General features: G+C 39.5%; 6 protein-coding genes across 6 annotated transcripts; 4 read left to right on the top strand and 2 right to left on the bottom strand.

The window, feature by feature from the left end:
• Window positions 1-150: 150 nt before the first annotated feature.
• On the top strand, window positions 151-13,385 carry LOC117230372 (uncharacterized protein PF11_0207). The gene is given in 12 exon segments (XM_033487758.1): window positions 151-889; window positions 3,261-3,524; window positions 7,214-7,981; window positions 8,052-9,085; window positions 9,158-9,577; window positions 10,204-10,529; window positions 11,143-11,576; window positions 12,032-12,204; window positions 12,281-12,512; window positions 12,741-12,935; window positions 13,003-13,219; window positions 13,221-13,385. Coding segments are annotated over 12 exon segments (4,167 nt in total). The 5' UTR covers window positions 151-810; the 3' UTR covers window positions 13,246-13,385.
• Window positions 13,386-15,955: 2,570 nt separating this feature from the next.
• On the bottom strand, window positions 15,956-17,112 carry LOC117243621. The gene is made up of 5 exons (XM_033511264.1): window positions 16,986-17,112; window positions 16,838-16,873; window positions 16,522-16,781; window positions 16,344-16,463; window positions 15,956-16,266 (listed from the first exon to the last, which is right to left on the bottom strand). The coding sequence occupies exons 1-5, from the start codon at window positions 17,110-17,112 to the stop codon at window positions 16,006-16,008; spliced, it is 804 nt and encodes a 267-aa protein (XP_033367155.1). The 3' UTR covers window positions 15,956-16,005.
• On the top strand, window positions 16,763-18,654 carry LOC117230374. Its single transcript, XM_033487759.1, has 3 exons — window positions 16,763-17,378; window positions 17,465-17,751; window positions 17,844-18,654. The coding sequence occupies exons 1-3, from the start codon at window positions 17,222-17,224 to the stop codon at window positions 17,985-17,987; spliced, it is 588 nt and encodes a 195-aa protein (XP_033343650.1). The 5' UTR covers window positions 16,763-17,221; the 3' UTR covers window positions 17,988-18,654.
• A 126-nt stretch (window positions 18,655-18,780) lies between these two features.
• LOC117230209 (H2.0-like homeobox protein) lies at window positions 18,781-21,320 on the top strand. Its single transcript, XM_033487369.1, has 4 exons — window positions 18,781-19,430; window positions 19,594-19,806; window positions 20,771-20,961; window positions 21,036-21,320. The coding sequence occupies exons 1-4, from the start codon at window positions 19,328-19,330 to the stop codon at window positions 21,225-21,227; spliced, it is 699 nt and encodes a 232-aa protein (XP_033343260.1). The 5' UTR covers window positions 18,781-19,327; the 3' UTR covers window positions 21,228-21,320.
• A 122-nt stretch (window positions 21,321-21,442) lies between these two features.
• LOC117230210 (probable cytochrome P450 12a5, mitochondrial) lies at window positions 21,443-24,424 on the top strand. Its single transcript, XM_033487370.1, is given in 11 exon segments — window positions 21,443-21,615; window positions 21,617-21,945; window positions 22,269-22,380; window positions 22,460-22,582; window positions 22,661-22,802; window positions 22,879-23,129; window positions 23,197-23,380; window positions 23,450-23,619; window positions 23,698-23,776; window positions 23,842-24,042; window positions 24,111-24,424. Coding segments are annotated over 11 exon segments (1,836 nt in total). The 5' UTR covers window positions 21,443-21,481; the 3' UTR covers window positions 24,222-24,424.
• Window positions 24,425-25,282: 858 nt separating this feature from the next.
• Window positions 25,283-27,196, bottom strand: LOC117230166 (odorant receptor 49b-like). Its single transcript, XM_033487298.1, has 6 exons — window positions 26,582-27,196; window positions 26,117-26,523; window positions 25,911-26,010; window positions 25,739-25,840; window positions 25,516-25,671; window positions 25,283-25,432 (listed from the first exon to the last, which is right to left on the bottom strand). Exons 1-6 carry the CDS (start codon window positions 26,873-26,875, stop codon window positions 25,367-25,369), a joined length of 1,125 nt encoding a protein of 374 aa, XP_033343189.1. The 5' UTR covers window positions 26,876-27,196; the 3' UTR covers window positions 25,283-25,366.
• Between the last annotated feature and the right edge of the window lie 767 nt (window positions 27,197-27,963).

Genomic DNA, 27,963 nt, shown 5'->3' with positions numbered 1-27,963 from the left:
GTCACTACATTAACATATTTCAAAATGGAGGAGAATGACCATGGTTCTTTAGTTAGAGAAAGACGTTCAGGTATTCTTCTACTTACGAATTCATCAAATTCATCAAATTCATCCAGCTCCGAAGATATAGCATCGCGAAACACGCGAGAGATTTAAACTCGCATCCGTAAACTTATTTAGAACAGTCCATCAAGGTATTATAAGAGCAAGCTTCATTCAGATTCATTTTCTTTAAGAAGTTGAAGCACGAAGGTATGTAAGTACGGTCGAAGTGGCGTCCGCAACGGCGAGGTCATTTCCATCACAACGGTCCATTCTATAGGTTGCACAAAAGTGACGCGTTCCACTCCAATTCTCCATGACGCGAATCAACCTAGAATGAGAAAAAGAAGCGAAAAGGAAAAAAAGTCAGAGTGCAAGTTGGACAGCTGGCTCGAGGTGTTTCCCGCGCGGTGGTGCCAACAAGAACAATATCGCCGCTGGGTTTCGGTTAATCGATAAGACAGTTGCCGCCGGCTGTAACTCGTTTCCTTATCATTGGCCTAGTTCGAGGTCAGACTACCGGGGGCGCTGTACGCTTCGTGTTCGCTCCTCCTTCCACCGCCTACGTTCAAGTCGAATTGAACGTTGACTGTCGTCGGACAGGCCTCGTCAACGGAGCGAAAGCCTGGCGTGCACGCGTCGTCGTTACGGAAAATGACGTTCATCGGCCCACGCGACTACTCGGTGTATTGTCCGCGGTCCAAGCACGTCCGCGTTTGACGTGTTATGTGAATCTCCTGCACTTGGGACACGGCTGTTCGTGCTAGCATGAGTATTTCTCAGGAAAGCGCAGCCACAATCGTGTGCAAGGAGATCTTCGACGGCACCTCGCATCCGTCAGACGAAGGTACGTGTAAATCCGCGAATTTACTCGATGACTGTATGCTAGTTTTTACTTTTCCGTTCTTCCTCCTTGACGCTCTCGATCGATGTAGCACGGGGTGGTTTTCTTCGCTCGCCATCGGCTGTTATTCACACTTCTGACTCCCTTTCACTCTCTCTCTCTCTCTCTCCCTCTCTCTTTCTCTCTCTCTCTCTCTCTCTCTCGCTTTTTCTCTCTCGTTAATCCTTGGAAACGACGGTGATTCGGTAATCACTGACTCGATGGAATATTTATTTCATCCTTTATCTAGTTTCCCGGGACTATCAGCGAATCAGACCATGAAATAGTTAATTAGCCTAACCAAAGATTGAATAACCTGCATTAAATATTTGATTATTCATATTCAACGATACGTTGTAGAACAAGAAACGTTGAGAAATAATCTTATAATTGTTCGCAGTTTAAACCAACCGACAACAACTTTGTTTTTCATTAAAATATCAAGAGGCGATGTCATTTTGATGTGCTTCGTTTGATTTTTACGTCCATTCCGCAAACATAAATTTTGAAATACGCACTTAGATATACTATCCTTCTATGCCAAATTTACGATTTCTTCGCGTTCATTTTTCGATCGAAGAAAGTGCAAAAAAAAGAAAAGCAATAGTTACTTAAAACTGGATTACACCTAAAAGAAAAAAGGTCAAATCCATTCGAGAAATAATAAGTGGATAAAGGAGGTAAAAAATCATCACGACGAGATTAAAATGTAAAAGATCACAGATAAAGTGAGAGAAGGTCGAATAGTTTCGGCGGTGAGTTTCCTTGTTTATTTACACCCTGGTAGGACGGGAACACTGAGCTCGTACCCTAGCATGGCGAGGAAAATCAATAGAATCCGCAGTGCGGCGAAAGTTTTGTCATAAGCCTCGAGGACCTCCCCTCTTGCTATCTATACTTCTGGTTAGTTTACGCAGGGCAAAATTCTCCAAATGGACGAAATTCATAAGTAGAATTCATCCTACGACCTTATTTCTGTCGATTATCTACCGAAGTTCCATGAAATTCTCGTGATTTGTTACTGTTATGGCTACGAAATTTTCGCCACCGCAAGAAAGACAGATGTGGCGGTTTCCCCTGTACCCGGAGCCACCTGTCAAAGACTTCCATGATGGAATTTTTAATCGGCCCTTTTTGTAACGCTGTCTGTCGATTTGAATTTTCTAAGAAGATGCAAAGCACTCAGGTTGTATAATTGAAGATACATTTTTTTCTTTATTCGGCGACTTTGCCATTAATTGCGTATTCGATATTAGACGTTATCGGTACTTCCGCCGATGCATACGGCTTCTGATCGTGATTTCACAATTACTAGAATACATTTTCGCGTGAAAGAATCGCGAGCGGATGCTCGATGCAAATAAAGATGGAGAAATTAATAGGAATAGGTAACTCTTCCCATCGTCGATGGAAACCAATAATCGAAATCGATGTTTGCTGATGCGAGTTCTTGCTTTTGATAGATTGCAAACATAGATTATTTTTAACGAGAAGCAAATAGCCGTATCTGTCTATGACGTAACTAATGAGCTGTTTAATAGAGTGGTAGATTTAACGCTAACAATAATGGATTTATTCTTTCATAAACGTGCTTTCGTGTCTATATCGGGCCATGTTGTACGCATTTCATTTGAAGTGTTTTACCTGTATACACAAGTGACTGACTCAATGTCAAAATTTACTCAGACAGTGAGAACTCGGATCGACGAATTTTTAGCGTTATCGTTAATTTGTTTGCACTTTGATATGCCAATTACTGCCCTGATAATAAGCTTTTAATTTATATGTAGTTACATCGAAACGTATTAATTTTAATATCGTAGATAAATGTTAATAGAATGTACATACGACGCGTAAACATTTTTGGGATCCCTTTTTTCTAGTGGAATAGTTCCATATTACCACGTGTACTTCCACCTGGCTTACAATCGATGAACGCCGTTACGCTTTACATACGCTGACCCAGAGAACCTTGAAATTGCTTGTTTTAACTAAGCTTATTAATACTTTCTTCGTTACTTATCGACAAGAATATTTACAGTATCCGATAGTTTTTAAATTCTGTCCTCTGTCAAGGTATAAAAAGCTTTATTCTCATAGAGTTTTGTTGCGTTAAAGATACTCGGAAAAATGTAACGACGTTCTCATGGAAACAACGAGCGAAGAATTTCTTTATTTTTCGCTCATCTTCATTCCCTCGCAAATCCTTGACCTTGTTCGATGTTTTGTTCGACACACGCGTTTCCAGGCAAATTAATGCCCATGCATACCGAAAGAAGCTAACGGTCCACCGCCCTGTTTGTAATCAGCTAATGGTGCACGTATGCTTTTTCAGAGGTGCTCGAATATGCGAGGCGCTTGGGAATCGATCCGGAAACAGAACCACACCTCCTGAATTTGGCTCGGGAGGGCCTGATGGCGGCCCTCCCGAAGGGATGGTTACCATGCTTCCACGAAACCAGCGGCGCTTGGTACTACTATCAGGCTTCCACTGGAATTACCACCTGGCAACATCCTCTGGACGCAGTCTACAAGGAGATGGTCGAGCAGGCCAGGGCTGGCAACGCTAAACCTGATAACACCAGGCAAATCAGCGTTGGTACGGATTGCCTCGTCATTACGGCTGAATGGAAAATATAGGATTAACCCTTTGCACTTGGACTGTTATCACTTGGCTGCACTTAGCGTTTAACAGAGTCAAAGACTGATTAATCGATGCATCATCCACCTTTTTATTGGTACACATATAGTCGATAGAGGGTAGATCGTGAATGATATAGTCCAATCGCACGTTTGTATTTGTCCTATTCTGCGATCGATACATATAGATTTGTAGAACGTATATAATTGATGAGAAGACTGATTACAAATGACACACGATGTAATATTTTTTTATTCACCGACCGCTGCTACTCCAAACGAGGGTAGATTATTTATTGAACCACGTATCTTCGCGTTTTGTACATGTATGTAGATGATGGTATATAAATAAAGTATAATATACGTATCATTGAATCTTAATGGCATGATCATTTTTCTTTGCATCTTATGCCAGACAATGCAGTAAGAAGTAGTCGTGCAAAGGGTTAAACCTGGCACCCGAAGGGATAAAGGTTACTAATCGTTCTCTTATTATTTTGTTCAATATTCGTTTCTGAGTATCGAAATCGACGACTCTATAGTTTATCGAGACTTTTCAAATCTGACTTTCAATAGATAACATAACATTTTGATAATAGAATTTGCATTCATCAGTTTGATATCTTTCGTATTCGAACAACTTATCGGCGGGAATACCAGTAAACAAGATAAGATAATCGTACTTGCTCGAATATCGCATAATCGTTGTTTCCTTATTTTTAATCATCGAAATTGGACGTATGCCCGTGATTGGACGTGATTTTTGTGTCGTTAAATCTTTAAATCATTGGAAAAGTAACAGCTGTCTCCAATACAATTACTAGACGGCATATGTTTCAAAGACATGTGTTTTCTACGATTCGATTGCCAAAATCTCGGCAATTATCGCTCTACGCGTCTCCCACTATAGTACTCTACATCGTGTTGTCAACTCGCATTGCCAAACTCCTATATCCAAACGACAAGGACTCGTTTGTCAATCGAAACCCAAGCTGGCTTTTCTTCAACTAGTAAACTTGTATTTTTAGGCTTTTCAGCTTTGGCTTTATCTTTTAATATTCATCAGCGATCACGCATCTGGATTTTTTTAATCTCGGATTGAAGCTTGATAGTCGATCGTATTCGGATACGCGACACTCAGGCGATTCATATCAATTACGTAAAGTGAAGATATTTTCTTGCGTTCGACCTTGAAGCATCGAGTTCGTACAATTACAGACCACTTTGTTTTCTTTTTCAATGACCGCAGATCTCCGACAACGAAATAGTCTCTACTTATTGACTCGAGTTTTTTACGTAACGCCGAGTAGTTTACTGCTAAGTATGTATGTAAGTCAGTACGGCATTCAAGTTTTATGTAACTGTTAAGGAAATTCGAGGATTTGGGAATACAAATAATTGACTATATTTCCCACACAACAGTTATACAACTATATTACTCTCTGAAGAACGTCTTGCACGCACGCTGGTCGCCAACCAACTATCCTCGATTCTTCTAACATCTGGCAACAGTCTTTTGTCTCCACTAAGACCTTGACGCCCTCTAACCCTTACACACACACTCTCATGTACAGTATAAATGTATCACTTCCCTAACAGTAACCTTTCGATTCGCGTGCGTGTCATGCGATAGAATCGAGAGATTGACTCGCTTCGTTTATTAATTATTGACGAACACGGTACTGATTGCGGTAACGTTAATCTTATCTTATCCGACTCTTCCGTTGCTTTTATATAAGAAACAAGATTATCATTTGTACAGTGTAAATTAATTACAACATTACTTCTATGTCAAGGTTCATCGCCGAAAGGCTATCTCTAGCGTGTAACTAAAATCTAACGATTGTTTTCGTATAAAACGAGACACAGTCAGTGAACCGAGGTTAAAAGCTATTTGTTGTAATCGGTTCGGGTACAATAAAGTTATACACGATTGAATTTGTCGCGCGATTTCTCCAACTGGATGGAACTGCTGTGCGCGTGGACGCGCTGCTAGCTGCATAAAGGACCCTTGAAACTCTTACGTGCCGGTCCTTAGTGTACGACATATTCATCAAGGCACTCGCGCGTTGGTGCACTTGCTCGTGCAAGTACGTAATAGTTGCTTGAACGTCGATCCGTCCAATTATCGCGTCCCCGTCCATCGAACGCGAATTGTTCGGCTGGTATTGCGGACACTTCTTACCGGCTGTTGCTCCACAGCTGCTGACACAGTCACGGCCCAAAGGGATGCAAGCCAATTAGCGTTCACGTGAAATTATCGTCGTTCTCCTTGTTCGTTCAGCTTCCTTAGGACGAACTCTAATTTTACGAAACTTCTCTTTGGCAATGAAACAGCAACGATTCGATATGAGCTTTGAACTACTGTTTTACGGCGCACGCGATAAACATTTGATGCAATACCGTGCAACGTGTCCCTTTACTCGAAAGATTATCATTCAATTACAGTGTATCGCCCATACTTAGTCAGAAATAGAAAGCATTGTCTCAAGTTCAACACGCTGTGGCTTTTGTGGCCTGGAGAGAGCTGCACGGGCGCGAAAAGTCAATATTTGTTGGTAGTCCTTTCCCTTTGATATTCTTCTTTTTTTTTACACCGGAAACAGTGGAAGATTAAAGGCATGCTAGTATAAAGGGTGAAGTTTTTAAAATTTTCCCCCATCGTGTATTCTCGGTGGTTGTTTACGAAGTAACATCCTCCCTACGCCACAATGAATTCAACAGGAAACAAGATTCGCGATGGATTATTTTCAAATATGATTTTACAATAAAATTCTTTGAAAATCAATTTTATCGATATTCTACAAAAATCACACTTAGTGATACACAAAAGTAAAAAATTACGATTGTGTGATGGAGAAATTTTAATGTTTATTTAGATAGGGGGTATATACCCTAATGAGATAAATGTCATTGTTCTAGAAAATGTAATTCGAGATTGTAAAACAGACTCTTTATGTACCTAAGTATGTACTTAGCTCTTGATCGTATCACTTGTTACACAGGTCATCGTATATCGATGCTGTAATGTATATGCATGGATCTATTTCTTATCTACTTTGCCTCGCTGCGACTGATACGATATTCATTTCCATGTACATCTGTTTTGCAAGTGTCAAAGGCGATATGACATGTTTTGCCTCTACAAAAGTCTCATGAATCGATGTAACAAATCCGACGCTGTATATAGTTCGGTTGGAAAAGATTTATTTTCTTTTGTGATGAATAAAAGGAGGCACGAAATCGTTAAAAAGAAAAAAAAATCGCGCTTGAAAAATATGCAGGTCGTTTTAAACGGGACAACTGTATTTTTCATTGTCACATAATAGTCGCTTTCGCGCACTTTTGAGCTTTTAAACATATTTTCTTATCCATTTCATCGCTCATCCCTCTCTGCTCTTTTGGCGAGTGTAAAAAAGAAGAGTGAAAGGAAAAGAGAAAACAGACGTTGACTCGCTCGCGAGAGAACGTTGACACTGTCGCCTCTTTTCACTCGAGAGGGTCATCGTAAGCGTGGAAAAGTTTACGCGCGTTTTCTCTGATCTGTGGAACGAGTATCGATTCTTGCCTCTTTTGAGCTTTTTCTCTCCCAACAACATAGCGAAACAGCGTTAGGAAGCTATATAAAGTGTGTTTTCTGATCGATAGAAGAGGACTCGAAAACAACAGCGAAGGATTTCGAGTCTCACGAGGAAGCAACTCTGCCCAAGGAATCCTCTCCGTCGAAGGAATCTGTAAAACAATCTGTCAAAACCATTCCCCCACCTACTAGGATCCCTACGAAGTTGACACCTCTGAAAAAATTGGATAAAATTGATGGTGCAAGGAAGAAGGATGCTATGGGCCAAGACAAACAGCTGTATAAACGAGAAGACTCGAAAATAGATAATCCTCTGGCAACTAACAGAGCCGCCAGGGATTACACCAACCTCAAATTTCAAGATCCAAGGTTCTACGAGTGCCCTAAGCTTCTAGAAACAATCGCATCAACCGCAACCACCAATACGACCGCAGTTAGTACTCCAAAGCAAGAGATAGATTTAAAAGAAGTGCTAAAGAGATCGGAATCTCTTAGTCCGAGGCACGAAAAAGACTGGGAACAGTTGTCCAGCAGATTTAGTTCCGAAGAGAACATTATAGATATCGATAAACTCAGCATCACCACGTTAGCCAGATCAGAGAAGTCTGAAAAGTTTGATAAGGAGAAGCACCCGAGTCAGTTTGGTCAACAAAAGGAACTCACTCTAAGTGGCGGAGGGACCATGTTTCTGAAGAGCAACAGAAGCAGGGACACTACACCTAGTCACGAAGGCGCTAAACTCGATGATTTCAGGACCATGCTGATCCCGGACGAGAGCAGCAACGTCGGTGGAGACAAGTTGAAATCGATTCTCAGAGAAAAACAATCCGAGGATGGTAAGAAACTTATACATAGTATTATTATCGTTTTGGTACAGATTATTAAATTTTAACCGGTTATCAATAGACGACAGACCAGTGGACGAAGAGCGGAAAAGCGTACGTTTCGACATAGAAAAGGAATTGGACATCAGGTTCACCTATTCCAGATCCGAAGACGATTCGGAATCCGAGTCTGAAGAGCAGGAGGCTCAGATGCTCGCGATGTTTTCTAATCGAGATGCCGATTGGATTCCTTCGTCGCAAAAGACAAATTGTCAAAGATTCAACGAGGAAACCAAAGAGGATTCCGAAGACAAAATCGATGAGGGTATCAGGAAGAGTTCGTCGTTAGAGAAAATCGAAGGATCGAAGAAAAATGGGAAAGTCGTGGGCAAGAGGTTCGTCGTTCGGAACGTTTCCGAGAACGAGCATCGCAAAAGATTTGTTCCGCAGAACGTTTCTGACAAGGAGCACCGTATGCAGATGACAAGGGATAGTTTATCTGGAGAAAGTTTGTCGAGGGAGAGCAGCCTGGACTACACGTACACCAATAAATTTAACAAAATCAAAAACATCGATCTGGTCTCGAAAAGCGAGACCACCGATTACAGCGACTCCGAAGCGCGTCGAAAGTACAAATCGAAGGTGGATTTCTTACGAAACGAACAGACCGACGACGATGATACCTCGGACGTTCCTAGAATCTATCGCGAACTCGATCTCGTAGAGAAGCAACGCAACGAGGTTGCTGGGAAACAGGAACAAGGCAGGAACTCGAAAAGCGAAACCGATTACAGTGACATCGACGCGCGCCGGAAGAATAAATCAAAAGTAGATTTCTCGCGAAACGAGCAGACCGATGACGATGATACCTCGGACTTTCCTAAGCTTTATCGTGATGCTGGCGGAAAACAGGAGCAGGACAAGAATCTGGAGGAAATGAAAATAAGATTGAGTCAAGAACACGAAAAGGACATCGAAGCCTTGCAAAAAGAGTACAAAGATAAATTAGAGCAAACGAAGAAAGAGTTGGAGGAAAATTTCATGGCGCAGAAAAAGCAGCTGGAGAAAAACATGAACGACAAGCTAGAAGAATCGAGGCGGAAGATGGTTGAAAAGGTATTTTGTAATATTAAACTGCTTCTGTTATTATTTTAGATCTCATCTTGTTATCTTTTATAACCTTTTAAGGAGGAGCGGGAGATTCAAAAATTAATTGCCGAAATGGACGAGGCTAAACTGGAGAACTTGAGGAAGGTAAAGGCCGAATTGGAAGTCTGCTACGAAAAGGAGAGACAGGAAATTTTGGCGAATCTGAAGACGGAACTCGACGAGAGAAAGAGTGAGCTGCTGGAACTACGGAACCAAGAAATAGGAAAGTTGGAGAACGAACACGAACGTGATCTAGACGAGGAGAAACTCGCGAAACTTAACGAGATCAAACTGACTAAACAACACTCTGCGAGAATTAAAGCTTTGCAGAACGAATTGGACAAGAAGTTTGACGAATTACGCTCTCAGGTACGGGAGCAGCAAAGGGAGAATATTTCGAAAATCACGGAGGAGCACGAGCAACGTCTGGTTGAAATTGTACGCGATTTTAGAATCAACGTGAGTACCTGACGATGTCTGTTATTCTAATAAAAAACTTAACTCTTTGTTGTTGCGTGGTATGCAACATTCTTTTCTTGTTTCCGAAGATTTTTATTTTCCTTATTGAATGTGTTATTAGTCCAATGTCCATTGTTTCTTAAGGATATTAGATTGTGTATATGATGCGAACTATGAATGTTATGCAATGATTAGTTAACCCATTAGGCGCAATTTTTTTCTGCGAAGGCATTAAAGCGATCCACTTACCAGCTACTTTGGTATAAATAAATATGTCATTCAATTTCCCAGTTTTACCCACGATTGTATAACACCGTCCAGCTTCGAACACGCCTTATAAGATAGCTTTAAGACAGATTCTTCTAAATTCTTGTTGTATCTTGAAAAATTATACTCGAAGAGCAATAAAGCTGCAGAGCATACTATTACAAAATTGCACTCTTACATTTATACTTTAACCTAGACACACACGACATGCTGATTACCTGTAATACATGTATGTTAAAAAAAAAAAGAACTACTTCAACTTATTCTTGACACGATGGAAGACGAAGAGCTGAAAGAAAGGTTACATTACGTATTTGCGATTACACGTGACTGGAAAAAATTCGCTGTTGCGGTTTCAGGAGGATCGCACTCGCAAGATGTATAAGCAACATTTGGAGGAGATTCGTGCCGATTTTTCATGCGAAGTAGAAAAAGAAGCGAGGAAACAGACAGGAAGAGCTATTCACCAAGAGAGCATCGAATTCGAGAAAATGCGTTGCGAAAAGCGACTGCTGCAAGACAAATATATGGCGTTGAAGGAGAAATATATGAAATTAAAGAAGGATGTTCGTTCGGTTATCGACAAGAGGAACAGAAGGAAGGAGGGATACACCACGGCTTCGGAAACCGAAAGGTCAACGTCAACGAGAACGAGAACCGACAGAACCGAGTCATCGGAACAAAAGTGAGTCGAGTTTAGATTTGTCGCTTCGCTAGTTTTTCTTCCGATCAACCGTGTGTTTTTCCCGTAATACATACATAATTAGATACATACTTGGTGCAATATTCGGTATTTCATTGCAATATTTTAGGATGTCGCGCCATTGTAGCGGCGTTATACAAGAGGAGGGCGCGTGAAATCAGAAAAACGAATTGAATCGCGAAGGGTTGACACGTTGGATCGCGCTCTGAACTACTTGTACGTGCCATGACTTTAACAAATCAGTCGGAAGCACAGTTTTTATCTACGTGTTACGATATTTACTCATATATTTGGATCAAGTGTTCACTATATTAGTATTAAGTTCTTGCACATCCATTCTCCTTGTCACCAGTTCCAGTACCTTCATAGTTAATACCACTTACTATACCTTGACCAAGCACATCTGTTGTATATCTTCTGTATGTTGTATATCTTCCGTATCTCGATGATGAAATTCGACGCTCTTTGTAAATAACTAAACCCATCGGTGTTCGTTCAATTATTCACGTAGCGAGATAGAAACTGTGAAGGTACTCCCTCACGTTCATACGATTCGTCCTAATGTCTGGCTATAGGCCTTAAATCGTGCTCGCAGTACTCCACTACGAAACACGCACTCGAGCTCGGCGACGACGAACACTAAAGCGCACGAGACTCAGACGACCATGAACGAGCAGTCGGAAGAATTACACGATCCGAACGAACCGAACGTTCAGAAGGCGAACTCGGGGTTTCAGAAGAGCACAGCTACGTCGAACGCGAAGAACGTGAGATTCCAACCTGACGACACTAGCATCGCCAGCGAGACGAACGCGAACACGACCAGCACGAAGAAGAACATCAGCAAGAAAGTAACCAGCACCGCGAAACCTACCGCTACCACCGGAAACAACAATAATAACAATAATAATAACCTCGAGAACCCGGTCGAGAACATTAGGAAACAATTGGAAAAGCTCGAGGATCTCGGTGATCAATTGCCAAGCAACGAAACGGCCTATACATTGCGTTATCCTTTCCAAGACAAAGGTAACTTTCTTCAGAAGATTTCCACCTAGTTATTAGTACAATATTCATTTTTTAGCAATCTGAATGTTTCAGAAACGGATAATTAAAAATTCACCGCTTATTTGCTTCCATTTCTGACGCGCGCGAAACGTAGATGAGAATTTCTTTTTATTAGTCGTTTGTTTCTCTCGATTACTCCCAATACTCCCATGTTTATTTCTGATATTTGAGAATCGGTTGTTATTTGTTTTTTCCCAGGCATCTGTACATTCTCTACTTTAACTAGCGGCTTGTACTCTTTCACCTGCTCGTAAGTGCGCCACCAGATTTTTTATTTTCTTTCTATCGCCACGAGTCGAGTCTGTCCTCGTTGGTTCTTTTTTCGTTACATCTTTCTTTGCACGCTGCTTTCACCAACATCGCGCGTGTGCGAGCTAGTCAGATGACATCGAAAAGGATTTTGCTCGATTTTTTAGCGCCGGCGAATGCCTCTTCGGAGCTGGAGTTCTTTCGACACCGAATTCACGTCGAAAGGGATTCAGTGAAGAGGGCACGGGAGGCGCTTAGACACCAGGAGAACGTATTCCAGGGACGGCAGAGGGCTTGGAAACAACGTAGCGTCCGAGCAACCCTCGAGCAATTAGTTCAGGTATTATTTTTATACACCTGCTTCTCAATCTGTATTTTCTAAAAGCTGCGCGTTAAATCCGCACGATGGATTTTAGGAGGAACGCGAACTCTCGGACATGGAAGTGAACTTGCATCGAACTAAGAGCCTTCTGGGTGAGAAAGTGATCCAATTAAGGCACTTGGAGCAATCTCTGGAGAGAGTGGTTAATGCTAAAACCAACGAAAATGACGCGACTACGACGAAAAACGAAGAACTGACGTTGAGCGATATGTCTAGCGTGAGCAGTGGTATCAGTTCAACTGATTTGGGAACGGACACGTTTATAGGTAAGTTTCTGTAACGGACCCTCTCTCTCTCTCTCTCTTTCTCTCTTTTTCTCACTATTCCGCTACCAGTTATTGTTTCATCGCCTTCCTTTTCTTTGTCACTTTATTAGTTATTTTCACAAATGATTTAAATGATTTTCCTCGAGTCTATCAAAGCGCTGTTTTCGTTTATTTCTTTCCACTCAAGAATTTGTTTTCGATCTTGTGGTCTTGATCCTTCGTACTCAGACAAACCGGATCACTACCAGGAGTCGACGGAAATCATCGCAAGCCTGGAAAACCTAAACTCGGAAATACGTGAGATCTGGGGCGTGCTGAATAAACGCCAGGATACTAATATACCACCGCCGCCGACTTTGATGTATTCTTATTTGCGATGGCTACGTTTCCACCACCTTACAGCCGAATCGAACAATATACAAGGTGAGTATAAATCTTCGTTTGCATAATATCACGAAGACTTTCTCTTCAAGTTGCGAAATTCTTTCAGGAACATTCGGTACGCCGAATATTCAGTCAAACATCTTGTCTCAGTTAACTGTAACGCAACCACCGACACCCAACACGCAAAACATCATCGCCCAATATGGTCCTAATAGCGGTTTTACTACCAGCGTTTGTACCGTTGAGAAGAACTCTTCGAACCTGATGGAGAGAACGTGGAATCTACGGGATTGGCTGCGACAAACTTGCGTCGAGAGCACAGATCAGCCCAGGTCGAACGACACTCTAAAAAACAATCCACAGTCCATCGAAAAGTTTGGTTCCAAACGACATACGCTAGGGGATTCGAGTACCCGTTTCGTTGATGTAGATTCTATGTACTTACACGTGTTTCTAAACCAATTCAAGAAAACGTGTTTTCGTTAGTCGTTAGAAGTCGTTTGGAAGCGAGAGTTTCGATCGATATTCGTCGTTAACACGTTTTGGATCGTGTACCCATCTTGACCAAGCCTATTATGCTGATTCGAGAACCTCCTTTTTGCTTGTTCCTATCGAGTTCAGTTCGTTTCATCGCTGAATCTACCACAAAGACTGCAATGAAGCGCGGACGTTCACCGAATGCACGCAGGGTCGTCGTCTCGAGCTTCTAACATCAAACGAAACGGATACGAGCTTCGAGACGAGACTACTGTCATGCACGTGATCGCGCTACATTTCTAATACGGTCGGTCGCATCGGCGTTCCTTAAAATTTTATCCGGAACAGCAGCCTATAGGACGATGTAATTATTATTTTATCCAAAAATTTTAACCGACACTGTTCGTTTAATAGTAACTTTAACGTTACAGTGGATGACCATGTAAAAACGGAAGACTTTCATAAAGGGAAACGAATCATCGCGCCGTTCAGCGTGCAAAGCTCGTGAGTCGTTGAGGGAACGAGCCAAATGCGTGAATTTGCGCGAAGCCCAAAGATCAATACAGGCGCGACGGAGTTCTGTTGTAAATAAGAATTTCTCGATGGCCGTATCGCTCGATATGACCCGCTGGTTCCTTTTTCCCCGAACAGTCTGTTGAACCTTTATATATTTTCGAGATCGATTTTTCCGTAAATGTAACGAGAATGTATAATATGCGTACCTCCTATATCATATACGGTTACTATAATATACATGTATCGGATATTTCGAATGATTTCAGGTAACGTTCATCGCGTTTGAGACGGATATGCGATGAAACCGATGCGTGATCTTCGTCGTACGAGAAGTGTCGATTCGGTTTTCCTTTTATCAGATCGTATGTGATATCTGAATCAAAATTGTCAACGGAAAGACTTAGCTTTTGTATCGAGTTACTTAATTATCGTGTATGTTGTAAGTCGCATACCATAGTAAACAGGGATTCGTAGACGACTCGAGTTAGTTTATCGACAACTTCTTCGAGCTTCGAACTTGCAGCGCGTACGATGTTCTCTGCTGCGTTTATCATGATGTCTATCAAACGCCAAAGTTTCATAATTATCGACTTTCTAAACCGATTCGCGCGTAAGTACGGTATATACCGTAAGGTTTCTCGATCGATCGATCATCAGAAGCCACTAATTAACGCTATCGTATCGATTTATTAATTTTAGAAACGTTCGATCGACATTTAACCTTCGACAGCATATGGATCGCAATAATTTTGATCTCATTAGATGTATAGCGTAGAACGATTAAAGTTTCTACACTGTGGAACGTGACAGCTTACACTGAAATGTCTGACACGTAACTATACCGTAGAAAACTTTCCGGTAATTTCGCAAGGAACCTTGTTTCAAAGTAGTTATTGCTCGAATGGTTCCTTCTTTCTTGTTATAATCTTATCATTGATATTTCATTCGATATTCTTTTACTTAGCAATCGGCCCTGATATTAATCGATGTTCGTGTATCGTAAGAACAGCGATCGAACAAACTATATAGTTGATTTTGTATCGATTAAAGTTAATGCCAATAGGACATTGAGTCGATATTTGGAATCGTAGGGTCACTTTAAGATGTTTGACACTTTCGTCTGACACGAAGATTTCTAAGAGTAGAGATCATTCATTAGCACCGTCCTTATAAATCATACAAGTATCTTCCCTCGGTGAAAAATATGTATCGTCATCGTTTATTGCTTCGGAAGTTGATAAATCGTTAATATATTACGTCCGATGGTTCTATGTTTATTTAATCGGTCAAAAGGTGCTTCGTCTACAGTGCAATAATTTGCGAGTAGTTCATTTTATAACTCGATTGAGTAATTTTGTTACGTAACTGAATATTACGTCTCTCGCACAATGCGTTTTATACAGATATTATCGATGATTATTTCGTTAATCGTCGCTAAAAATCGGTAAGCGGACGATAAGCGTCCTCGCAACGCGGTCGGGATAATTTTTCCATGAAAACGCTTCGATTCCATACTCCATGATCACAAGCATTTTCTTATGTAACATACAAGAGACAAATGTTGTTTGTAAAGATTAAACGACTTCAAGCAATATAATTTTATTTGGATAATCGAATGCGACCGCAGCCATCCCGGAGATGGCTCGAAATATAAAGGGTATTGCCAAACTTAATTCACCGGTGTTTATTTCAAAATAAATGGTGCATATTTGAAGAAAAGAAGATAGTTCTGACTTCGCTGCTTTCTTCTTTTCGTTCATCGACGAATACTCGCGGTACGCCAGAGATATTACAATGTGCAATGTTCAGTAAATTAATTTTGGAATACCTTGTATATTCTGTATTATAGTATATATTTGTATGGACGCAAATATATATGCTATGCAAACCAACACCTTCATCCCTGGCAAATTCCATCATACGCAGCTATTACACGTAAAGAGGTCTCGACTATTTTCCTTTCAAATTTTCCCTTCAAATGAATGTTATACGACATTCGAAGTGTTCGGTTTTACAGCGTTTCTGAAAAATTCCTGCAGGCCTACCGTCATTTTTTTCCGACCAAGTTCGCAGCAAATAAAGTTAAATAAACTACAGGTCGATTCAATAACTACCGCTAGGAAAATAAATTGCAATCGGTATGCGTGTTTTCGCATTCATCGCTGTTTTCCTCGAATTCGTCTCTTTTGGGCAACCACGAAGTCATTTGATGTGATTTACATTGGGCTTTGTTTTTTAGGAAATTCTGCGTCGCCCTTATCACCGGTGAAATTTTGCATACCAGCAATCTGATACACGCGGAATCAGCACCATCCAGTTTCTCGATCAGTCGAACCGGTAGATTCTCGTCATGAGCTTGCTCGATTAAGTTTTGTATCTAAAAAGAAAATTATTCGCATCTGTTATCTCGTAACTTACAATTTCTGTTTCATTTTTGTATTCAGTGTGACTCACTCTCTCGCTCTTGCTCTCCGTGATAAGTTTAGCTGGATTCCAAGATGAAGCATCAGTCTCGTCTTCCAAACTCCTGGCGGCATTTTCTTTCGGAGGTTTCAAGTTAAACAACGAACTTATCTGCAGATCGGAGACTCGCCATTATTTGATAGTAAAACATCGAGCAATAGACACGTACCATTTGCGCAAGAAATATAACGCTGTTCACAGCAATTGCTGTAACTTTCTGCGAATCCAGTCCAAAAAGACGGAAGAACGCGGACATAACGTTAGAAGGACCGAAACTTCCTTTCTCCTTTGTTTTATCATCCTCTCCTCGTCTTTCCTTCTGCTTAGCGCCTAAACTTTTTGCAACCAGATCTGCGATATCCTTTGCAGTCTCCAGATAATCGGTCGCATATTCCAAGCCTGTCTTTATCTTGTCGAGAACACCTACGAGTCGAATCAATTAACGAGCTGTTGATTTATCGTGAAGCTTAAGTTTTGCGACTAACCATCATCCTCTTGAGGTAAACCGGAGGCACAAAACGCTATAATGGAAATGCAGAAAGCGGTACACAAAAACTTCTGCATTGTATCGCGACTGGAGCTTTTCCTACACTAAGAGTTACATTCGACCTGGTTCTAACGGATGTTAATTACTTGTTTCCACCTTGTTGATTCGTAACGTTCCTGTTCCTAGTTGGTCACGTGATGACCACGATTGAAACTCTTTTCGCTTTGTCAACCAAGCACGAGAGACGAGATCTCCAGATTCGGAGAACCTCATTACCTTTTCGAACTAGTACGAAACGAACCTTGTCGATGAAACATCGTTGTCGGTGAAGCATCGTTCGCGAGATTCACAACTCAGTTTAAATCGTAAAATACAGTTTAACATGAATACCGGCGTGATACCGTTTCTATTGATATGTCTCTGCTTGAAAGTTACATTGGCAAATCGGACATCGTTTTATACGCAGGAAGTTTATTGTTTGAGCGAACTACCAATGAGTGAATTAATTCAAATAAAGTCCTCACTTGCGGACGAAGAAGGTAAACTTTTTCGAAACCTTAGAAACACATTCAACTTAAGAAGGTAATTGAAAAATGAAATCGATTAAATAAATTTACGAGCATAGATGTTGTCGAGGAAGATGTACAAGCCGAAGAGATATCGAGTAGAACATTTTCGTCATCATTGCCCGTTGCACAGCCCTTGAAAAGAATGAACAAAAAGCCAATGAGACGTTACGAAGATTATCACGAAGATAAGGGGAAAGATACGAAAATTTCAAAGATATTCCAATTGTCAGTCACAGCGCTTTCGTTTCTTGCTTTCGGTGGCTATTTGCTTACTCTTATAATAACAGCAATTCGTCAAAACGCAATGGGAAACACGGGCAATGGAAACGTTATAGTGCTCTCAGTGAGTTGATCTTTTGTTTTAGGCGATCGAGTTACAAAATTGAGAATCGAAGCTGACATATTCTACATACAAAAATGACATTCGCATTTCAGAACCTGCAGGGTTTGCAAAACTATAATCGTCCAAAAAGAAACTCCCTTATGCACGATGCGGTAGAGAACGATTCCGAAATCGAGAAGCTGTACCAAGGAATGATCCTGCTGTCAAAATCTTATACAATGTACAATATTAACTGATGATGCTTTGAATGGATCTAAAAGTAGAAATACAAGACTTACGTTCGCCACTATCGATGGATATCGCTAGACTTTTGCTAGAAAATCACGGATAGTAGAATCTCGGATAGTTGAAAACGTAAGTTTCGTATTCGAGGATCGATCTGATCGATTCACACGAGAATATAAGAGATTCGTGGTAAAAATTTCTGATCATGATTGACGGACTCAATTAGGGGTTCGCTTATCATGATTCGCCGGACTCTTGAAAATCCTAAAACCTAATAAAATCGAATAGAGGATCACGGTGTGTACATATCCCGAAGAATATTCTTAGCATGTGGGTAGAGGCTGCTTCAAACATGGCTCTTCAAATAAACACCTAAGTGACTGTATACTCCGAAAGTCTGCATGCAAAGATAACCATATGGCTTCCAGAGATATCATCAGCCATACGTCTCTATGCTATTATTCCTCAGACATGTATAACCCGAATAGCGTCTATTTCTGTTTTTTGGAACTTCATTTCTAAAAAGATTACCGATTACGTTCAAAATTTTCGTTCTCGTGATTCCTCAATGTAATCGAATTTATTTAATGATAGCGGTAGGTAACGATTTACAGTAGTACATGTGAAAACTATAATTTCTATAAAAAGATGACCTTAAAGAATTGTAATCTGTATAATAAATTATATTCGAATAAAATGGAACTATATCTAGTTGCAATATCAAAGTGTTTTCTTAATTATATTTTATATTTTTTTTTTCTCTTAAATTTATTTTTAAATTTCCCGGTAATTTATCCCGTTTTATGCGTTAAGCGTATTTTATAATATTTATTTGGTGAAACGCATCAAATCGGGAATTCTTCCGAGCAATGCTCCATCGAGTCTGACATCAGACTCATCGTCCTTCAGGGACCAATCTTCTGAGAGCCACGCCTACACCGTCCATGTGGACCAATCCCACGTACGAAATTGCAGCGAGCTCGGATCATTTTTTTTTTAAACCAAATTCCGTTCTGAACATGGCAGGAACTCGTTCACTCGTTCATTCTGATGCACTTCCGTGAAAGTCATTGTTTAACCTGTAACTATTTTCGTTGACACCAGTGACTGATAATTCGATCATCTTCTATTTGTAATCGGCGAAGAATCGGATCATTGTCAAAAACACTGTGTCCACTTTTAATCATGACATAAACTTCGTAGTTCGGTGGAGTGTACTTGTGCGTGATTTATTTGGATTACGATTTCAAGTGGAGCATTGTTGGAAAATGTCGTAGTCGTTAAAAGTGTGCGTCGGAAATATTAGGATAATCGGAATCTCGTGTAAGTGAGTTAAAGGGAAAAGATAAAGATGAACGAAGTGAAAACTCGCGTTGTGGATACGAATTGTTCGAAGCAATTGAAGTTTGGAGTAGAACGTATATTGTCGGATGAAATTTCATCGAAGAAAACAGGTAATGGAACGAAAAACGGCTATCTATCGTGTTCTTCAAATTATTTTCTTTATTTCCATTAGTTGACTCGATTTTCAAAAAAAGTAATCGTTATGAAATGGACATCGTACTGCCTGTTTGACCTGCATGGTCAACTTCTGAATAAATATATATGTTTCGAAAGATGTACTAAGGCCGCTTCCGGTACAATTTTCCACGGTGCGGTGTCCTTGTCCTGGAGGTTGCGTCAGGTGCGAAGCCCTACGAATTTGCCCTCCATTTTCTTACGTTCAAACTGCGATTTCCGGAAACTACGCAAGTACCAACCATGGAAACGGTGTAGTCGAAAATTATACGAGTATTTATCGACCGGCACCACTTCGACCTGTTCCCAGAGGTGAGAAATTAAAAAGTGTAATCTTTGCTCGTAATCTATTCTTTGTTCTATGTATAGACGTATTTCTAAAATTAATACAACTATATTACGCGAGTTAATCGATTTAACGTTATTCGTCATCGTGTCGATGCCTTTAGCGGAAATCGTCTAAAAACCCTAGCTCATGAAACGAAAGTTGCGTCATTAACAAATGTGACCATATGGACTACTGTCTTGTCTCCGAATACTCGACAGCAAGTAGAGCAAAATATTTACGCGTCAGTGTATTCCCGTGTTTCCTGTTCGTGTTTAAACGACATCTTAAGTGCCACCATTCGTTTATAGTCGATGTAAACAGCGGTTTCGTCGTACTCCTTCTTGGTTAGCTAAAAAGTCGAAAACCTGGACTCCCCTTTGCTTTTCGTTCGTATATTGTTTACATGTGATAAAAATATTGATATAATAAAAGATCACCGAAAACTAAGCAGAAACGGATGTTTCCAAATGATTCAACCGCTTATAATCGATGACTAACAATAGAATAAGTAAGAATTTATCAATAGAAGTTGCACTTTCAAACGATAGCACAAAGTTCCCGAAATAAGTATGACCTTACTAACTGTTAGCCATCCAATTCATGCGGAGGACCGTACCAACCGGAGAGAGAACCACACTGTTTAAACTCGTACACATGTTGTATACTTCTGTAGGGCTGTAAATCAGCCAGAAGTACCCAATCTTGGAGGCCTCTTGTTCGGGATAGGATCTGTTGAAACAGACACCCATCCAGCTAAGACTACCGTTTACAATGTTTACATCATGTCACGTTTCCCTCTAATTTGTAATCTTGCACTAGCGTCCACCGCGACGAATCCTCAAGCCTCTGTTTTATCCAACCAAGCACTTCCCCTTACCGTGTTTGTATAGGATCTAGAAATATTTCGAGAGCGATTAAAACCTTTTAGCTTTTTACGAACTTTTACAGTACCGATATCGTCTGCCTCGACACCGACCAATCAATCAGAGACCAATACCAGAAGAAAAAGATCGTGGTCGAGGGCTGTGTTCAGTTCTTTGCAACGAAAAGGTTTGGAAAGAAGATTTTCTCTGCAAAAGTACATCACGAAACCGGACAGGCGGCAACTTGCTGCTACTTTAGGCTTGACAGACGCACAAGTATAACATTAAATTAGCTGCGAACGTAAAGCAATTGGAAAAGTCGAATTCGAACGATGATCTGTTCTTCTCAGGTAAAAGTCTGGTTTCAAAATCGACGAATGAAATGGCGGCATACGAAAGAGAGCGAAAACACTGCTTTATCGAACTCCGATTCCCAGAAGGAATCGTCTAGAAAATTAGCGAAGGATGATACAAAGAGTGCAACGACTGAAAAGACTGTTTCGGAAGACGAAGAGGATGTGGAGATCGAAGTTGATGTGTGAATTTTACAATGTACATTTACGATGTTTCATATCGTCTAGTTTGTAATCTGTAATGATAAATTTTTATGTTAAATAAAGTTTATACGTAAATAGCTTTATTCCGTTTGTTTGGATTCGACACGTACTTCACCCTGTTGTGACGCCATTTGCAAAAACGATATTAACATTTTTTTTGCCGGTTACCAGGACAACTAAGCTGTTATTTCTTTCCTAAAAGAAAATATTAATCGGGGGCTAACAAACTGCGGTTTAAAATGCAACGATTATTACCACGTTTAATGTCGATTTCTCGACAATATTCGGTGATGAAGATGTCGAAACCTCTGGCAGCAAGCGAGAGTCAGAAATGTCTAAATATCGACACTTCCGATCTTCTCTGTAAGTATTTTTGAAAATACTGTCCTCGTTAGGTTATCAATATTTCTCTGCATTTTAGCTGCATCCATGACTCAGTCACAAGCAGCTTCTGTCGTCAACGAGTCTTTACGTACAGATGCGATTCCTCTGCTGGATCAAACGGCTGCAGAAGTTTCAACTACTACGTTCGAGGTGACTACATCGAAGATCGAGTCGCAGATTACCGGTGATAAGACGCCATTGCCTTTCGAAGAGATCCCTGGACCGGCGATTTTGAAGATTTGGGAGAAATATTGGAAATACGTGCCGCTCCTCGGTACGCAAGTGCTTTCCAGTCTGCTAATCAACAGATTCACCCAGGGTACGATCTGTTGAAGTACCAATAGGTTGAAATTCGAAGAGACCAGTATTGTTTCTATCTGTACAATTATCGTTAGAGAATTTTAAATGTGATCGTAAGAAATAGTGGACAGAAAACTTTTAAAAGAAAAATTCGATTTGCTCTTCGAATTTCCAAATGAGCGTTCCCTTTGGTATCTCGATGAAAGAATAGTTACAGAAAATAAAAGAATTCAGACGATATCACGTAAATCTCATAAAAGTTTGAAATAGCTCAGTGTCAATCTTGTCTCTGCGAAAATAGATGATAAATAGATAAATTTCAAATGACGAACAAATTTTCAGGACGACTGACGTGGAATCGCAATGTAACACCTTTAAAATATTTATTCAACGAATACGGTTGTATCGTAAGAATTAATGGACCTCTTTCAGGAGACATTGTCATGATTCACAGGTAACCTTTTCCAAGGTAATAATTTTCGATAGCTCTGTCTTATTACGCTTTTGCTCATTACCCTTGTTCATTAATGTAGACCCGAACACATAGCAGAGGTCCTTAAGCAGGAAGGCGATACGCCTATAAGAAGCGGAATCGATATTCTACAACATTATCGACTGAACTATCGTAAATATCGTCTTGCAGGGCCGTTTTCTATGTAAGTAAATACCTGCACCTGTCACAGATAATTTGTATACACGTAAAATTGAAATCTATTCATCAAAAAATTATTCAGGCAAGGTACAGAATGGTTAGAAGTGAGAGAAAAGGTGGAGCAAATATTCGGTCAAATTGCTCCAAGCTTTTTTGGAAAGATCGATACGATTTGCGACGAAGTTATTACTAGGATATACAAAATACGTAACAGACAAAATGAAGTATATATATTACAGTTTATACAATTTGGTAATGTTAACCTTACGATACAATACGATAAATTAATGACGCGAATAGGTGCCTGCTAGTTTCCACGAAGACATGATTCGCTGGGCCATGGAGTGTTTTTACGACGTAACATTCAACAAGCGGCTCGGCTTTTTGGAGTCACCAGGCTACAATCCGACGTCCGAAACATCAAGAATTATTAACGCCTTGTTAACAGCTCACAAGTACATGAGCCGCTGTGAAACTGGCTTTCAAGTGTGGCGATTTTTCTTGACTCCATTCGCTAAGAAGCTCTTCGAAGCTTGTGACGTGCTCGATAAGTAAGTTGATGACGAAAATTTCGTACATGGAATTATTTCCAGGAAATTTCGTGAACGTCTTCTTCAGTGTCATAGGAAAATATGTCCGCCAAGCTCAAGGTAAACTTCGAATTCGCAAATCCCATGCAGAGAAAAGTTTAATGGCTGAGGATAGTTCACCTGTTTTGGAAAAGCTTCTCGTGAACGAAGGTATTCATCCAGATGACATTTGTACGTTGCTGATGGATATGATCATTTTAGGTGTTCAAGCGGTAATTATTGACAGCATAACAGCAGTGACAATTATGTATAATGAAATTTAACGTTTATTCGATTTCTAGACGGCAAACTCCGAGGCGTTTATATTATATAATTTGGCAAAGAATCCACGGACGCAAAGAAGACTCTACGATGAAATTACTTCTGTTTTGCCAAATAACGATGCTCCTTTCACGGAAAGAACATTGAAAAATATGCCATATCTGAAAGCTTGCCTTCAAGAAACTTTAAGGTAGTAATTTTCATAAGAGTACACATCGAGTAGATATCACTATTATATTATTACGATAATGATTTATTTGATTCAAAGACTACACCCTGCTATCCCCTACATCACTAGACTGTTACCAAAAACCATACATCTTCATGGATATACGATACCTAAAGGGGTAAGCGTAATAGCAAAATGTAGTTAAATAAGATTATTGCTTCGTTAAGAAATAAATTCTTATAGACATTTGTCATAATGGCAAATCAAATTACTTCACAACGCGAGGAGAACTTCGAGGATCCGTTAAAATTCCGGCCAGAAAGATGGTTGTCTAGTTGTGCAAAAGAAGATACAGACTTCAGCTATTTACCTTTTGGATATGGTGTGAGATCATGTTTAGGAAAAAGTATGGCTGAAATAAAAATGATGCTACTGACAGCAAAGGTATTTACTGTTAGGTTTAATCATATTATTGTAATCGTTATTAATTGATCGCGTTATTCATATTTCAGCTTGTACGACAATTCAGAGTTGAATATGATTATGCTGACATCAAAAGCAATTTTATGATGGTGAATGTACCCAATAAGCCACTTCGTTTCCGTTTCGTGAATAGATATTAGTCTATACGATAATAATCAAGTGCTAGTTACTGCAAAGAAACGCATAGATAGGAATATATTATGTTTCTTGTTATTAAATCAACACTTGGAATACAGCGAGGCATAATTTAGACTAAATAACAGTAGTTGTGATTTATCGTACATTTTTATTGGACATTCATTACGTCAATAGAAAAAATGAAATAAAATATTGTTAGAAAGGATTTTGGTTTAATTTATTATCTATTCGAGACTGTTTAGACGCGTAATCCGACATTGGATGTTGAGAAAAAGTTAAAAACTTAAAGGCGTACAGAACCTGTAAAATGGATATAACAAGAAATCTTTTAACAATATTTCTAAATTATAAGATCCAGATTACCTTCACATAGAATTTGAAAGACAGGCACTTTGAAGTCCGTACATCTTTACGCACGTTTGTCATTATCTCCATCCATGGGACACCATGAACACTGTAGGCAACGTGCCTATTTTAGATGTACAGGTAATCCTTACGAATTAACCCATAAAATCGTTTCTATAATTTTGCCAGCATCCCAAGTTTATCCTTTTGATCGTAGTGCTCTGAGAATGAAATATAAAAAATTATTTAGATGTAACGTCAAATATAAAAATATGCACATCTTGCTCAAAAAATTATCCCGTAAACGGGACAACTACGGAAAATAAATTCCCGAAGAAAATAATAAAAAAATTATACGAAAATTTATACCGATGCATAACATGATTTCTATAGAATAGCAGACCTGTATATCTTCTATCTGTAATAACAAATAGCACCTGCTACTTTATTTTTCCAATTTAGCTGTATCATCAACCCACACTGCTTTACTGCGCAACCAATCAAGAATAAAGGTATTAGCTGGCATTATACGAATAAACGGTAGGTACCTTACAATTAGATAAACTTTCTTCCACTAAATCTCTAGATAAGGCAGCTTACTCAATTTTACACTTAAAAATTTTTCCGTAAAACTCATCGTAGAGCTTAATGTTCAGTGCAGATTGGAAGCGCGTCATCTTTCCTAACGGTTGAAACTAATGGAATTTAATCAATGAAATAAACAGATCACGGGAAACAATTTACTGTGTAACAATTAAGTCATTACACAATTCATAAATGATTGCTAAATATCGTCAACTACTCAATCTTCATCTTGATACATAACAACTCGTAGAGCCGTAAACATAGAAAGCACGTTTGTGATGAACTGAAATATCAAATAGTTGGTACCTAAATTATTACAATGACAAAGATGACAGTAAAATCGATTAAGAAAAATCATTCCATTACCGAGCAATAATAGCTGAGTGAGAAAGCTGGAATGATACACTTGATTCGTAAGATGACCGGAGATTGTGGAATCATCATGAATAATATAAATTTTTGCATCCTTAGAGACTGTTCATACCATTTAGATTGGTAAACCGCACGCATAGTATTTTCACTCTAGTAGAAAAATACACTTAACTGTAATTCTTAATCTGAAGCTACAATACTAAAATTTAAAACTTACTACATCTATTAAATTGTCAGCTGGCCACGCGCACATGAATACCGCCATTAGCACAGTTACAGATACGGTAACAAATTGAAGTTTCAGAGTAAATGGTTGTCGCTATTTGTTCGAGCAGATTTTAATAATCTTAATTGTAATAGCATATTAATTTGTCTTATTCGTTACTCACTCCGATAAAAATGATACCAGCAAATACGCTTTCTACGCCACAGATGCATAGCGTAATCAGAGTCGTATATCGAGCTGTGTCCGCCACTTCTTCTGCGTATCTAAAACCACACGTTTGAAAAATATCTATGATATTTTCTAATACCTTATATTCTCTAAGATATACAGCTTAATCGAGTTTCTTTTCATCGTAGAATCGTTGCATACCTTTTCAGAGAATAATATTTTTTTACGCATTTTATCAATGAGTTAACACTGTTAGCGGTACGTATTTCGGTCATTAAAATCTCGAAGCGCGCTGCAGCGAAGAGCAACAGTAACGCGCAAAGTATATTAGTGCACAGAAGTGACGAGCACTGCATACCCACGAGCGATTGTTGCAAGAAAATTATGCTCCTCACGGGTTCAAAATCAACTGGGAACGGATATTCTGCATTCGTTGGAAAGGGATCGGGTAAGAAGAACGTTCCGATGGGAACAATTGCACCGCACCAATAAAACCAAGCTGCAGATGCCGCGTAGTATATGGCATACTTGTCCACGTATCGTTGGAAGACCTGTCTCTCGTATGAATTTGCTTTCTTACAACAAGATTTCATCTCTTCGATTAATCGCTGCAATACGTTCCTGGAATCACTATCTTTTGAGAGTGCTATTACAGATGAATCTTACCTGATATCGATCATACTGATTGAAACAGTAGAAGGAATGCAGAAGTACTTGTAAAACAGCAAGTGCCAAAGAAATTGCTTTACAAAACATTACTGTATCATAGCGGTGCACATATATTGCATACAACAAAGGACAAAAGAGTAAAAGTGCATTGAGAAATAACACGGATCTCAAGATCTTGAAGCAAAGTGTCTGAAACTTTGTAGCTGTCGATGAAAGCGGCCAACAACAGGACAATCCCAGGATAAATTGAGTAAAAGCTATCGCTGTTTTTGGCGCTACATTTCGAAACATACCGACGCGAACTTAAAGCCGACTACTGTGTCAAGAGATCACAACGTTCTGTCTTCAAGCAGAACGCTTTACTGTGGAATAATTCGCGAGAATTCTAATGAAACTAATAAAGAAATCGTGTAGAGGTAATAGTTCAGTTGTATGCAGTTACTTGCCTATTCTTAGTACGAAAGAAATAAAATATGAAATAATCCCTGTTGCAATACTAATAACAGCCTGAGAGTTTTCTCTCGAATTCCGCTTGAATACGTAATTCTCCTTTATGTGCTTACTACTGTGGGAGATATCGCATATGGAACAGGCTGCAAATTAGTCGACACATTTCGCAGTACGACGTCTAACATAAGTTCACTATCTACGAGTATTAGAAATAATAATTGTATACAAAATGTTTGAACGATGATAGCTTAGGTAAAAAAGATCCCTTTCCAAGTAAACAAATAATTGATGTTAAATGATTCAGGCATTTATTAGATGTGTAAGTACAAGCAATGAAACGAAAGGTATCGTTTGTTCAGTTACTGTAGTATCCAATTACGAATAACGCAGTTTCTACAATGTCCGTTGTTATATTTCGAAAGTGGTTTTCATTGAAATAAATATCTGTGTGCATAGAAATTCGTAAAAAGCCGATGTTAATACACGATTAGTTATGAAATAGTGCGACATTAGTCGCGATTATCACAAGAAATGGTTCTTTACGTTCTTATTAAATGGTTCATACAGTATCTCTCATTAATTCTTTCATAATTATAACGCTCGAACGCTAACTTACGTTAACGGAGAGAAATGACACAAAGAGAATTCTAGTGCTATACGTCCGAGGGAAAGTATCAATGTAAATGCGTAAATTTGCAGTTTTGCAAAAGATGTGATTCTTGGGAAAAGATACACGCAATCTTGGTGATGACAAAGGAACACTGAACGGTTGGCCTGAATGATGACACTGAATGATTACGTCAATGGATGACTTTTTCAATATTTGATATTGATGAAACGCACGAACTAGATCCGACTGGTTCTGAAATCTTGCAGCGATCGTATAAGAGTATGAACCATTTCTTTAGCTTTGGAAATGTTGTGTGTTG

This window comes from Bombus vosnesenskii, unplaced genomic scaffold (assembly GCF_011952255.1).
Source record: "Bombus vosnesenskii isolate JDL3184/JDL3185 unplaced genomic scaffold, Bvos_JDL3184-5_v1.1 scf7180000013266, whole genome shotgun sequence".
NCBI classification, from domain to species: Eukaryota; Metazoa; Arthropoda; class Insecta; order Hymenoptera; family Apidae; genus Bombus; species Bombus vosnesenskii.
This window is presented reverse-complemented; position numbering and strand designations above follow the sequence as displayed.

Excerpts from the sequence above, each read along its gene's own strand:
- LOC117243621 (XM_033511264.1), bottom strand. The coding sequence starts at position 17,112 with ATGAGGTTCTCCGAATCTGGAGATCTCGTCTCTCGTGCTTGGTTGACA. Across the intron at positions 16,874-16,985 it reads AATCAACAAGGTGGAAACAA|CGTTTTGTGCCTCCGGTTTA; the intron begins GTAATTAACATC and ends TTTCCATTATAG. Across the intron at positions 16,782-16,837 it reads TTTACCTCAAGAGGATGATG|TCGTAGGTGTTCTCGACAAG; the intron begins GTTAGTCGCAAA and ends AATTGATTCGAC.
- LOC117230374 (XM_033487759.1), top strand. The coding sequence starts at position 17,222 with ATGAATACCGGCGTGATACCGTTTCTATTGATATGTCTCTGCTTGAAA. Across the intron at positions 17,379-17,464 it reads CTCACTTGCGGACGAAGAAG|ATGTTGTCGAGGAAGATGTA; the intron begins GTAAACTTTTTC and ends TTACGAGCATAG. Across the intron at positions 17,752-17,843 it reads GAAACGTTATAGTGCTCTCA|AACCTGCAGGGTTTGCAAAA; the intron begins GTGAGTTGATCT and ends TTCGCATTTCAG.
- LOC117230209 (XM_033487369.1), top strand. The coding sequence starts at position 19,328 with ATGAACGAAGTGAAAACTCGCGTTGTGGATACGAATTGTTCGAAGCAA. Across the intron at positions 19,431-19,593 it reads AATTTCATCGAAGAAAACAG|ATGTACTAAGGCCGCTTCCG; the intron begins GTAATGGAACGA and ends ATGTTTCGAAAG. Across the intron at positions 20,962-21,035 it reads TAGGCTTGACAGACGCACAA|GTAAAAGTCTGGTTTCAAAA; the intron begins GTATAACATTAA and ends TGTTCTTCTCAG.
- LOC117230166 (XM_033487298.1), bottom strand. The coding sequence starts at position 26,875 with ATGTTTCGAAATGTAGCGCCAAAAACAGCGATAGCTTTTACTCAATTT. Across the intron at positions 26,011-26,116 it reads AAATATTATTCTCTGAAAAG|ATACGCAGAAGAAGTGGCGG; the intron begins GTATGCAACGAT and ends GTGTGGTTTTAG. Across the intron at positions 25,433-25,515 it reads CACTCAGCTATTATTGCTCG|TTCATCACAAACGTGCTTTC; the intron begins GTAATGGAATGA and ends TTGATATTTCAG.